Source organism: Strix aluco, chromosome 5 (genome assembly GCF_031877795.1).
Source record: "Strix aluco isolate bStrAlu1 chromosome 5, bStrAlu1.hap1, whole genome shotgun sequence".
In the NCBI taxonomy this organism is placed as follows: domain Eukaryota; kingdom Metazoa; phylum Chordata; class Aves; order Strigiformes; family Strigidae; genus Strix; species Strix aluco.
Window position 1 is genome coordinate 47,337,124 of NC_133935.1, and position 12,906 is coordinate 47,350,029.

General features: G+C 38.8%; 1 protein-coding gene across 1 annotated transcript in view; it reads right to left on the reverse strand.

The window, feature by feature from the left end:
- Positions 1 to 2,320: 2,320 nt before the first annotated feature.
- Positions 2,321 to 12,906, reverse strand: part of TRHDE (thyrotropin releasing hormone degrading enzyme) — a 225,056-nt gene continuing 214,470 nt past the window's right edge. Inside the window, exons 18-19 of the mRNA XM_074827229.1 lie at positions 11,959 to 12,040; positions 2,321 to 10,087 (exon numbers count right to left, since the gene is read on the reverse strand). Coding sequence (XP_074683330.1) covers positions 9,944 to 10,087; positions 11,959 to 12,040 — 226 coding nt within the window. The 3' untranslated portion in view covers positions 2,321 to 9,943. The remainder of the gene's footprint in view (positions 10,088 to 11,958; positions 12,041 to 12,906) is intronic.

Sequence of the window (12,906 nt, forward strand, 5' to 3'; positions counted from 1 at the left end):
GAAAATCAAAGCCACTTAGGTCCTTCTGTCCTGCTTTCTTCATTTACAGCCTTCTAATTACTGATGAGAAGCAAGGTTATATGAAGGCAAAACCATACAAAACATACCTAGGCTCTACCTGCTGTTCCTACCGTTGCTGTGGCCTGAGAAGAGCAGTAGGATTGTGACAGAAAGGGGAAGAGGTGATGCATGGGAAATGTACCTGAGAATAAAGTCTCACCATGGTCCTGCTGATGCAGTTCTCATTCAGCCTTCCACCATTAGTCCAAATTCTAATGGGTTCACTTAGGACAAACTGGCACATACAGGACAGTATGGGCTAGATTGAGCACAGAGGAGTTTCTATAGCTTGACATTAGCCAATAGATGCAAACAGCAACACTCGTAGGGTGCCTCCTTAACCACTCAGCAATTTCTGTTTAATTAGATTTTGGCCACAGTAGATGTGGCTGCTAATTCAAAGACTAAGTTTCAACATAATGAGGCTTTAATTTCCCAAGCACATCCTCATTATTTCACATCATTACAGCCTTACCTTCATTACACTTTTCTGACAACTATCTTTGTGCTCATTTTCCCATCTCATCCATAATACAGCCTCAGCCATCAAAATACATCATTCTCAATACTGTTTCTCTAATATGGGGTTTATGTTCTTGATTCTCAGAAGAGCCAGAATTATCACCAGCTCACTGAATTGTTTCTCTCCACTCCTGAGGCCTTAGTCCTTGCAGTATGCAGGAGTCAGAATGCCTCTGATAGCAGTGCAACTCTGCACAGTGGCTTCTATGCTGAAGCTGTAGCTTAAAGGGAGCTAGATAATTTTTGCTAGGAATAGGAGGAAGCAGGGAATTAGTCAGCAAAAGCTGATTTTCTGTTATTACGACAGCAAATATTCCTAAGTCAATTTACAAACCAAAGGCTCTAACTTTTCTCCCTCCTACTCCCTCCAGCTCAGCTGCGGAGCTTTCAAAGCAAATGGGTGCCTTTAAAGTTCTGCTTTTACTGAAGACACTGAACCAAGAGCAAATAAACAGCTCTTCATTTGGTCTTGTATGAAAATGTTCAACTTGAAAGCAGCTCAGCCACTGACTGAAGTGCTGCTGATTGCAGTGGCCACACTGGGGTAGAAACAAGCATGTTCTTTTTGATGTTTCATTAGGAGATGTGCTGGCACTGGGATTTCATTTCTCCCTCCTCACGCTCTATCTCATCTCCCAGGGATGCTTCCAGGGTGGCTGTGCAATTCATCTCAGCTATTTCAACACTCCTGGAGAGGTATATGTCGTAAAAAGGGGAGGGACAAGGCCCCTTTTGGAAGCAGTACATCCTAGCCTTTATAGCTCATCCTACATACCAGTATCCCTTCTTAACGTGAAAGCTCTCCACCAGCCCCCAAGCCACCTCCTCAGGCCTCCTGAAATCCTGATCCAGACCTGAACTCAGGAAAAAGATATGAGGGGTATGTCTCCATACTCTGCTGATGCATATAGAATGGTCAAAACTCTAGCCCTAGCATAATACAGTGAAGTGTTTAATGGTAGGATACTATAAACATACTCATTTAGGCCCCAGCTTTGCTTACCTATGCTCAAAGCATCAATGCTGCCTGTTGTGCTTTGCAAAATCAGGACTTTAAAAATTCCCTTCAGCTTTTCAGCAGACTAAGATGTGCAGTACAGAACAAAACATCTTCATTGTTAAAGAAAAAAGACATTCTGGTATTGAAAGGTATATTTTGAAAAATACAGGGTTGGCTTTTACTCTCAGTGATGTCAATGTCAAAGCTCCAATTGACTTCAGTGGGAACATGATTGTATCCAATGGGTAAATAATTGCACATATTTCACATTTCATTGTTACTGAAAACTGTTCTTCAAAAAAGGAAAATAATAGCCTGAATTCAAGGACTCTTATTGAAAAGTCATTTGAACTGCATTCCAGTTGAAATCACGTTTACCAATGAAAATATCTTTTTGCTTATTCAAAATTTACATAATTAGAAAAGCACAAAAGACAGACTCTGCTCTCTATTCCAGCCTCAGTCCTGTTAGTCTTAGAGTGCTTAAGAGTACTTCCAAGCCCAAATTTTATATTTTCTGTGGATCTCTGCTTTCTACTAGTCCCAGCATTTTAATATTTTGAAAAATTCCTCACGTCAAAAAATACTTTTTCTTGCATGTTTTTCATTGCAAAACCTCAATGTATCTATTCAGCATTATTAAACTGTTATCTCAACTGAAATGGGAACATAATCAAAAGGCTGGGTATTATTTATCTTAGCCATGTCTCCAGGTCAGAAAATTAAGACAGTGATGAATTACACATTACTATACAAAATTTTATTATCAGAGACAAAATTCAAATTTGTTCTGCTTAAAATACAGAAGATAAAGTTTCTCATTTAAAAAAAAAAAATCCATTTAGTTAGAGTAGAATCCTTAGTTAGAGTAGAATAAAAATTTTATGTTATGTTGAACACACCGTGGTCTCATATTTATGGAGTCATTTTTAAAGGCATATCATAGAAAAACACTTTTCTGGTAAACTGTAACAGAAATTACTGTATTTTATTTGGCTAATGATTTAAACTGCTGATTAGATCTATATCCATTAACATTCTAAGAATAATTCTGCTTATAATCTCAAATCCTAGGATGTTTCAAACAATAAATGAAAAAAGTTGTTAAATTTGGCATTTTTAGATATACTGAGAATCAGTATCTCCCCTCTATATGTAAAATATATACTTTTCTATAAAAAAGAGAGAACAGTTGGCTCTATATAAAGTTGTGATTTTAAATTCAGCAAAAACACATCACCATATCCTGCACCTGAAACCTGTGCAGAAACAGGTTTCAACCTAAACCACTTTCCAGAAAGACTGTTTCAGCCTGATGCGTGATTTGATACATAATTTGAGGCACTTGATTAATGCCACAGAAGTCAGTGGGGCTGCCTCCACGCCTATGTATGTGGCTGAGTCGTGGTCAACACAGCCTCACATCCTGCCTATGTCCAACTGCTTCGCTGAGTTGAAACTTTTGAGTAAGATCTGTAAATACAAATAACCAATGAAATCTTTTTCAAAGCAAAATGGTCCAGAATTAGAAGCTATACATGCATGTATATATGGTACATAAAGAACTGTGACATTATGCAATGATCTAGACTTCCTTTAAATGCAAATAGCATTCTGATCTTGCAAATGCTTGTGTGAAACCATTGGGGAACTGTATCTAAACTGACCCAGCTCCACCTCTTATTTGACAAAGAACTGAATTCCAAAGAGTACAGATTTGAGAAGTGATGAAAAAATATGTTCCTCTAATTACAGTATTCAGAATTAATCTAAGGCTGAGACAGACTTAATAGAGGGACTCATCCATTATAATCAGCATTAATAGCTGCAGGACTTCTTTCTTCCTAAGGTGTCAAAAGATCTTACATGTGGAGTCTCTTGGGAAAATAATGTAATTTCTTACCAAGCCTTTATTTTCAATACTATGATCCATTTATGTCATTGACCTGTGTGTAGAGGAATAGATCATTAGTTTTCAGGGAACTGGTTTATGTTTATCTTCTGCAAAAATAGAGCAACTAAACACCTTTCAGTAAAACATCAGACAGGGAGCTACAATCTGTTTTTATAAGGCTATACGTCTCACCCACATCAAAACCTATTGTCCCTCAAACATAAAACCAACATAGCAAAATTACATTTAAACATATAACAAAACTGCCTTTGTACAGGGTAGTTATACAGTAATTACAATGATGTTTTCATTAGAAACTGTCAGAACATTTCTTTTCACAGCGTCTCTAAGTCCAGGGAAGTCCATCTCTGCTGAAATCTACTGTTTGCAGGAAAAAGAGAGGGTAGTAGCCACACTCTTCACAGTACAGTTTTCTGCAGTTCTCCAAACATATTATAAAGCTTTATCACATTGTAACCGATTGCAAAGTATTATTCTAACAAAAAGCAAAAGGAAAACAAAAACCATTTGTCATCAATATGTGCTACTGAAACATAGATACAAATGTGCGAAACATCCTGTACAGCAGCCCAGCCATCACCTCAGAGGGCTCTTTTGAAAGCAATGGGTTAGATCCTCAGCTGCAATTCACATCAGTCACTTCAACGGATCTACCTCACCGTGCACCAACAGAGGATTTGCAGCCACACGTGTCCTCAGTTTGGCTACAGGTTATTTTGAAATTACAGAAATGAACATATTAAGTCGACTGAAATGTATCTCAGAGAACTGAGATCTTGGCTCTTGGCCTCATCCGTTGTACCAAGGCTATCCGTATCAGGCAAATCCAAGCGATGCTGTCCAAGAAGTGCCAGGGCACTCTGGCTAAAGCCTCCCGGCTCGTTACTGCCTGCTGCAGCACAGTCCCCTCTGCTCTCACAATGCTGCTCACCTCTATGTTCTCTACCAACGCTGCTTTGATATCGTTAGGAAATGGTGCACATAAAATAAGCAAAGCATTCAGAAATACTATTTGGCCATGCTGCACTTGCTTCACTAGTTACAGATCAGCCAAATATAAATGTATTTTTTCCTGAGAAAAGACATTGGGACTGACCCACAGCACTTGCTCATGTCGGTGATTCTCCTTAAACACATCTCAATGAAACCAGTTCCACATGTCTTTTATAAAATTTGACCTCAACTGTGTTACCATGTAGGGGTATTCTGAAGTAAAGCTACCCTCCACTGTCACCATAGACACAAGATGGAGCTAAGCTTAACCAGCTTCTTCAAAATACACTTGATTTTAAAATTCTGCTCCAACTAGGGCATGTGGCCTTACTTTGATAAAAAATCCTTACACACAGCAGTCCCTTTGTCCCCTTCCCTCTCACTGAAAACTAAATTACTCATGCCAGCATGGACTCCTTGCTCAAGTCAGAGTGATTTCACTGGGTTTCCATATTTGTTTTAAGATAGACAGAAGCATCCACAGTCATATGAGAAACAAAGCGGCCAGTTCTTTACAATTTTGTATGCAAAACTGGAACCGCACAGTCACTAGTGCCATACAGGTTTGCACAGGCATCTGAATTTTTTGATGGCATTAGTACAGCAACTACTATTACTACTATTATTACCACAAATAATGTGCTGTGACACCGTTCCAAACCATTTGCTAGAAAAAGGCCCAAGAAACTCTTGGCACATTTTCAAATATTAAGAAAAATATGATAAAGGAAAAAACTGTGTTCTTATGCATACTTGAAAATTCAAAATATTTGACTGTTTGAAATGACTTCTGAAGAATGGACATTATAATATTCTAGACCTTTACAAGCATTTTGGTGAACACTTTCCAATTGGGTTGACCAGAGCTCAGGGATTTAGGTTTCTCTGGGCAATGCAGGCTGACTAGTTGGACCTTTGTTTCCTGCTAGCACAAGTCAATGACACTAATCTCTGAAGATCACCCACAACCCATAACCAGCAGAGGGGCATTCTGACCCTCCTGCCTAGCTGAGAGAAACTTGGGTGAAGCCCCTCTGCACTTCAGTGGTTCCCAACCGCCTTCCTGACCTGGGTGGGCTGATGGCAGTGGCAGGCAATACAGCCATCCAAAGCTGGGAAAACAGCCTCTATTCAGGCTGCTCAGAAGCAGGATGGTCCTTTTATTCCTCCATGCTCATACTGACACTGTGGCTATAAACCCTGCTTAGGACAGGCAGCCTGATATGGTGAGTACTCATAACAGGAGTGGTGGTAAGATGATTATATACATAAACAGGTTTCAAAGTCAGATCCCTTTTCCTCAAAGAGGAAGTTGCACATTTGACTCAAAGTCTATTTTCATTTACTTCAGTATTGGCTATAATCATGTGGAAAATCAAAACCTTATTATGCAGGTATCTAAACAGTGTCACACTCATTTGCAAATACTGGCTTCATTTAATCCAAATAATCAGACTTACTGACATTGTATGGAAAAATTATCTCTACAGAGGATTTTTCACATGAATATATAGATATATATATAATTTTATTTTTTTTTTTTTTTTTTACTACTAAGGATTTAATTGTATGGTTCAGGACCCTTGCTGTGAAAGCACCCTTCTGCATCAATGGAGATATTTCCTCTGACACTCAAAGCTCAGTGAAATATCCAGAACAACCCAAAAGCTACACAATACTCATCTTCAGTTTCCAACACAGTATTGGAATTCTTGCTATATTCACTGAAAAGATCATCAAAGGTCTCAAATTTAGATGTACTTAAGGACACACGAAGTTTTTTTCATCAAAATCAATGTCCAAGTACTCCCAGTAATAGCAGAAGTGACATTTTATTTCAGAAGAATTTTTCACATTGTTCTGCCCTAGTCACGATTAGTAGCTACTGTAATTTTAACAGCTATTAGCAGTGGATACATGAATAATTCTATCAGCTACAAAGTAATAGGCTGAGATTTTTGTAGTGGACAATGTTATAAAAATACAACAGGTATTTTTACAATGGGTATATTGTTATGCTGGCATAAAATCATGTCTATTCATATGTCTTCCTATGTGATTTAGTAAGCCATATCAATTAATAACTGCAAAGGATCCTGAGTCATACAAAGGCTGATTAGAGATAGAGGCCTCATTAAATCTCTATAAAATTACGCCCAGGGCCTGGGTGAGGTCCACATCCACGCTGGATCCACATTTTGCAGCATCTCCTCTCACTAGAAAGAACAAAATTAAATCCCAGACTTGAAAATGCTGAAAAGTTGGGGCTATTTGGCTTCCTAATCACAATCCAAATTATAAAAATGGGGCCCATCTTTAGATAAGGACAAAGGAAGAAAAGGACTGGTAAAGGAGAAAGAAAATCAATAAGATAAATAGATTTTTCTAAGCAGACTGTATTAGAGTTTTCCATGAGGTATCAACTATTCCTTAACAGACAGCTGTGTGGAACTTCTTATTAAAAGAAGTTTCTAAAGACATATAATTAAATGCAGGGGCATTGAATATTGTAGAAAACAGCTATAGTTTTGTTGGATTTAATCCATTTAAATTTAAACCTTATTCAGTGTGAAACAGCAAAATACAAAATATAAAAAATAAAATAATAGGGAATTATAATGGAAAGGCCAGCTCAACCTTAGCTATAGCAGTAATATCAACATTGCCAGAATACAACAATTATAAGCAATACATCAACAAGTATGTGTAACAGATACATTTAGTGCTTGATATCTGTAGCAGACTAGTTGCTCAAGGCCACTAAATTATCAACTTACATCCAACACCAGTTAAATGTGCAAGAACTTCAATTCAAATGAGCAACAGTGGAAATTTCTGTGCACTGTGCAGAATACATAGGCTGAAATAAACTTTTGACTTTGGAACACATTGTTAGCCTGCCCTTTATCAATGGAAAGACCAGAAACTTCTGTGCGCATCCTGGAGGTATGTGGTTTAATCTGTGGTGTTGAAAAAGAAAAGTCATCAAAGACAATCTTGAACAAAATTGCAAAGGGGCAGACCATCACACATGCTTCTTTTCTATTAAATCCTCAAAGCAATTCACATTTGAAGGCTTAGTTTTCTGCACACTCTTTGGATATCATAATTTTGGCCTTCATTACAGGGTAGAGGTTATATTAAATAATATTTGGCTTGCTTTTTTATTATAACAAATCTGCATGCGATTTTGTTCAGTAGAAATTAAAAATGTGACGCTACATACTGGTATTGAGGTTGAGTTTGGTCAACCACGTCAATAAGACTTTACACTTTTAAATGCATTTCATCAGAGGATATTCAAGTGCTTTGCTAACTTTAGTCAAGCCTCACAACACCCCTGTGAGGTAGGTAAAATACATAAGAGGAGGAGGATTTCCCTCAGCTGGGACATGATAATATCTCTGGGCATTAGGCTCACTAGCTTTGCAACACAGCACAAAGGTTTAGAGCTTTCTATAAGGCAAATAGTTAACAGTACAAGAGCACATGGTTCCCTCTTCTTATGGTTACATGTGGTCAAGCTAACATATGTTGCTACACAGCACCAAACAGTGAAGCAAGGATTTCATGCACCCAATCCACAAACAGCACCCTCTGCACAGAAAAAGACACAAATGACAAGCTCAGGATGGGTACAACAGCTTAGTTATGGGATGTGTCTACCAGTTCTTGAGGAGCAGATTACCATGGGAATGACAGTCCAAAAAACAATACTGTCTCTACACAACTCTGATAATATCTGAAGATGCTTGGGTTTGGTTCTTTTTGCACTAACATTTCAATTCACAACTTACTGAGGATAAGCAACTGCAACCATAAAGCATGTTGGTAACTTCCATGCCTTGTGAAGGAAACAACCGGATAAAATGGCTTTGGCTGGCCACATGTTCCCAATGTACATGGCCATAATGTGGTAAGATGGTTGTGATAGGCTGGGATTGGATAAAAAACCCCACTGTCGTACATCTACATTCCCTCTCTGAAGCTGCTGCAATCTGTCTCCTGAAAACTCTCTATAGTTTTCTGGTTTTTTTCTCCACGGTTTAGACATGGGAGAGTATTTGGCCCACATCAGTTTTATCCTCAACACTTAGCACCAATGGTGCAGATAGCCATTGTACAAGTAGCAGTTCCACTGTGTCACTGATCTTTCAGATTAAGGATTGAGAAAAAAGAAACAAACCTATGATCAAGAAAAGCATCTCTTATCTACAACAGTCTACGTGAAGTACAAAGAAACAGAAAGAAAAAAGTGCTCTTGGTATTAATCAGTACAGATAAACACTCCCTCCCCTTTCTCCATATTTCACTTTTCTAAGTTGGCATAAATGGTACATCCCGTATTTGCAGAAGTATTGCCCACATAGAGAATTTGACCTGTCTATCGCAATAAATATCTACAGAGGCTGGTCTACCACGTGCAAGGCAGCCCTCTTGGGTAATTTCATGTCTTGGCATGCAAGATATTCTCCCTTTTTGCTAATTTCCATTTGAATCTTATGTTTATTTATAATACTTGTGCACTATCAGCTGTATAACTTACTACTGCACAGGTTGGGTGACCTGTGGTGAGTATCACTGCCTTGTGAAATAGCTGAGAAGAGGTGATTCATGGATTCTGTGAAATCAATGTAAAGTTCCCCTTCAACACTGCATACGTTCACAGCTAAAACTACACTGTTCCACTGATCAGCAGTGAATAAATGTATATGATTATAATGCATGGGTGATGTCCTTCTCATTTTCTCTCCCCCCCCCCCCCCCCCCCCCCCGCCTCACCCCTTTCTCTTTCTCCTCTCTATATATTCCATTTATTTAAATATGGGAATATGGAGACTGAAGATATAACTGGCAACTCAAAAAATGAGCTGGCATCTTTGTAATCATTAAGAGACAATCTGAGTGGTAGACTAATTGGCAGCTAGGGAGAAAGTTGATTTTGCATCTCATACTGCCCCAAGTTGGAAGCCTTCTGCATTTCCTTTTCCTTGTTCTCCTTTTGTTCATTGCAACACTGATTGTCATAGATAGTCTTTGTGCTTTGTATAATGCCCATCTTTGATGTAACTGGAACTCACATACAAAATGTGGCTGTTATACATAAGCATGCTAGAATACAGGCAGGGACGGTACAAGCATGCACAAAACAGTCTTTGAAGGTTTTTTGTTTGTTTTTCTTCAACATTTACATGCACCACTTAATATCACGTTTGGTTGTGTACACTGAGGACCGGGATGAGAACAAGCATTCATGATCTTCTCTTCTGAAAAGCTTCTTGACAATTTCGCAAGAGCTCAGTGTAAAAAACATCCCACAATTTAAAAAAAAAGAAAAAAACCTTATCCCTGCAATCTGATCTTGTCTTCATGATTTTAATGTTGAACATTTCTAAAATGTCTCCTCTTCCTCTTGCAGAGCTTCATGTTAAATGGTTGGCTGGAAAGACAGATTAGTGTGTCAAGGATTTTCTTAGCCACTGGAATAGTTCTTCCTTATAAAGCCTTTGCCACCGCACATTGGCTTCCACTGTTTCCACGGCACGAGAGAAAGAGGCAGCAGCTCCCCCTTCGTAACTCTTTATAAAGTTCTTTAGCTGGAAATACAAGTTAACAGGTTAAATTTGCAGGAACTAAAGAAAGTAAATACTTTCAGTGCACACTAACAAGTCAGGCATTTAGGGCAAACCTCCACGATCACTGTTGAAGTAAATGTAGTATCGTGCAGAAAGATTTAATACGAAATGTAGTAAGACAGCAGACTGTCAATTAGATGTGATGCAATTGCTTCAAATTGCACTGGAAGATATTGACATGTCAGTGCCAGATCACATTAATATCATTACCTCCTTCTCTCCTGCAGCCCAGCTGCTGCACTGCAGAGACAGCTGGCTTGCTCTAAACTTTTATTTCTACCTAATATACCAAACTGGGAGCACTGGAAATGCTTCTAATTCAGGTTTATATGCAAATATTGCAGAAAGCAGCCCTGATGCCCTTTGGTTTTATCAAGCTTCAGAACAAATTTATTTCATTTTGATTTGCAGAACCCTTTTGATGATATAATACAGATCGGTTGTTTAGAAATGGAAGGGATGTTATGGTGTGAAGAGAATGGCAAAATAGCACATGGACACTCATTTGATGATCTCTGAATGCCTGAAACAGATTCCTTCCTTTATGAGAAAACTTTGATCTTTTTTCAGCAGACTGAAAAGGCCCCTGGTCCGTTCTTGTGTATACTCAAATTATAGCACAATACCTGGATTATTATAGCTGATGCCACTGGTGTACTTTGAATTACTGTTCTTTTTAAGTGAGAATTGCAAGGCTGGTCTGCACAGTAGGTTGCTGGTTATGTTGACTTGTATAAAATTAGGTGGTTTTAGCAACACTTATTCATAACTAGTTAATTTTTGTTTCCTGGTGACACCAAATTCACCTTATTTATTTAAATCTAACTTCCAACAACATCTCTTTGTGCATGGGCTCAAAACTGAAAAGTCTGACCCTGCAACTGTCTCGTTCCCATCACAGTTAAAAAGCATGGGAGGGACCTGAAAACATTCAAAATAAGACTTTACCTGATCTCTGTACTTTTTATACCAAAATGTTTACAAGACCAGTTTCTTTTAGGGGAAGCAGAAACAAGCAGCCTGCCAATACTATCATGGAGGTGGAAACTAAGAGTACTTGTGCAGGACAGATACTCAAATCTGGCCAGCACTGTCGTCCCACCTGGGTAGCTTTGAGGAAACCAGCTGCGGCTCTTCCCTAAGTTCCTGAGGCCACTAGACTTGAGTGCAGACAAATGGTTGGACACAAAATATCATAGGGCAATCAGAGTTCAATTAATGGTGATTATGATGCGTAAGAATAATTTGATCCATTTCGGGTAATGTCGAGCAGCTGCTAAGCAGAGCATAACACAACCATACAACTACCTCAGTCAGGGCAGATGTTAAGTTAAAATGAGAAATCTTTGCAATCTAAATAAGAAGTACTTAGCATTTAGAACAAATTATTGTGGTGTCATTTGGCCAGAATATCAGGTTAACAGCTTTTCTCACATGAAAATACTGTAGGCAAAAGAAAAACAGAGAAGGCACTGTCAGCTTCTACTTTCAACAACAGGGTTTTCTAGGGCTGCCCTCTGCAGCATAAACTAATGTGGATAGAAAGATCTCATCTTTTGTTTCTCAAACAATAGTCAAGAGAAAAAAAGCAAACCTACACATCCAGCCAACCACAGAGAAGTGCCTGCACTACCCACCTCATGACACCACCTCTACACACTCAGTTGCCTTTGCAATCTGCTCCTCATCCTTGCTCTGCCCAGATGCAGCATGGGCCTGCAACTCCAGCTGATCAACCAGAGTTCCTGAACAACCAACACCTTATTGCTTCTGTCCTGCTCCCTGCTTACAATGAATACAGACTCATGTGCCAAAAGTAATTTAAAAATTACCTCTCTTAGTTCTTCTTCGGTATTGAGGAATTCTGTGACACCACTGATAAGCTTTGAATTCATAAATAATGCTTCTCCATACCTGTAAGAGCAAAAAGAAAATGTACACAGTGTAAGTACAAGTGCCAGGCCAGCTGAAAACTAGAAAGTAGTCTTCTCTAAGCATGGGAGAAGACATGGGACCAATTTTGGGGATCCAAGGGAATAGCACTGGAATTGGACACTGGTATTCTAGTGTTTCATGCTAAAAACCTGGACTGAGACGTTCTTCTAGGCTGAGCTATTTGTAGTTAACTTTTCGGTCAGATGCTACTAAGCAGAATGGGCTTAACCACTGGCACAGATGAGAGCTCCAAAGGAGGAGGGGACCAAACCACAACACCTCATGCTCAGCGAAACAGCTTTCCACATAATGACACCAAGCAGCTCAAAATACAGGTGCCAAAGAAGGAGCGGAGCAGCAACTATGGAGAAGTGTTCTGAGGAACCCTTCTAGCTGTACCATTAAAACAGACTTTTTGAAGTGCTGCAGCCTTCTCTGCATTTTGTATTCATTCGTCTCATCTACATTACAAATAGCCTCTTGATAAGTGAACTGAATCAAATTTTCTTGTTCCAGTATCTGATAATTAAAATAAATAATACTGATAGAGCATAATACTGCTAAAATAATCCCCTGGGCCATGATATAGCATCTTCAAAGAACCAACCTCGAATGAAAATTTGAAAGCTTGGGCAAGGAATATTTAAAGGGTAAGATATTCAGCAGCAATCAGCAATGACCTTCTGTAGGTAGTTGCTTTGAAACTGGCCATTCAAATCCTGCTGTTCCACTTGCTTTTCCACAAGTTTTTTTCAATCCCACAAATGAAGCATCTGAATCATTTTTAACCATACTACTCATGAAGTTTTGCATTTCATGTTGGAATAGTTTATGGGTTGGTTTTT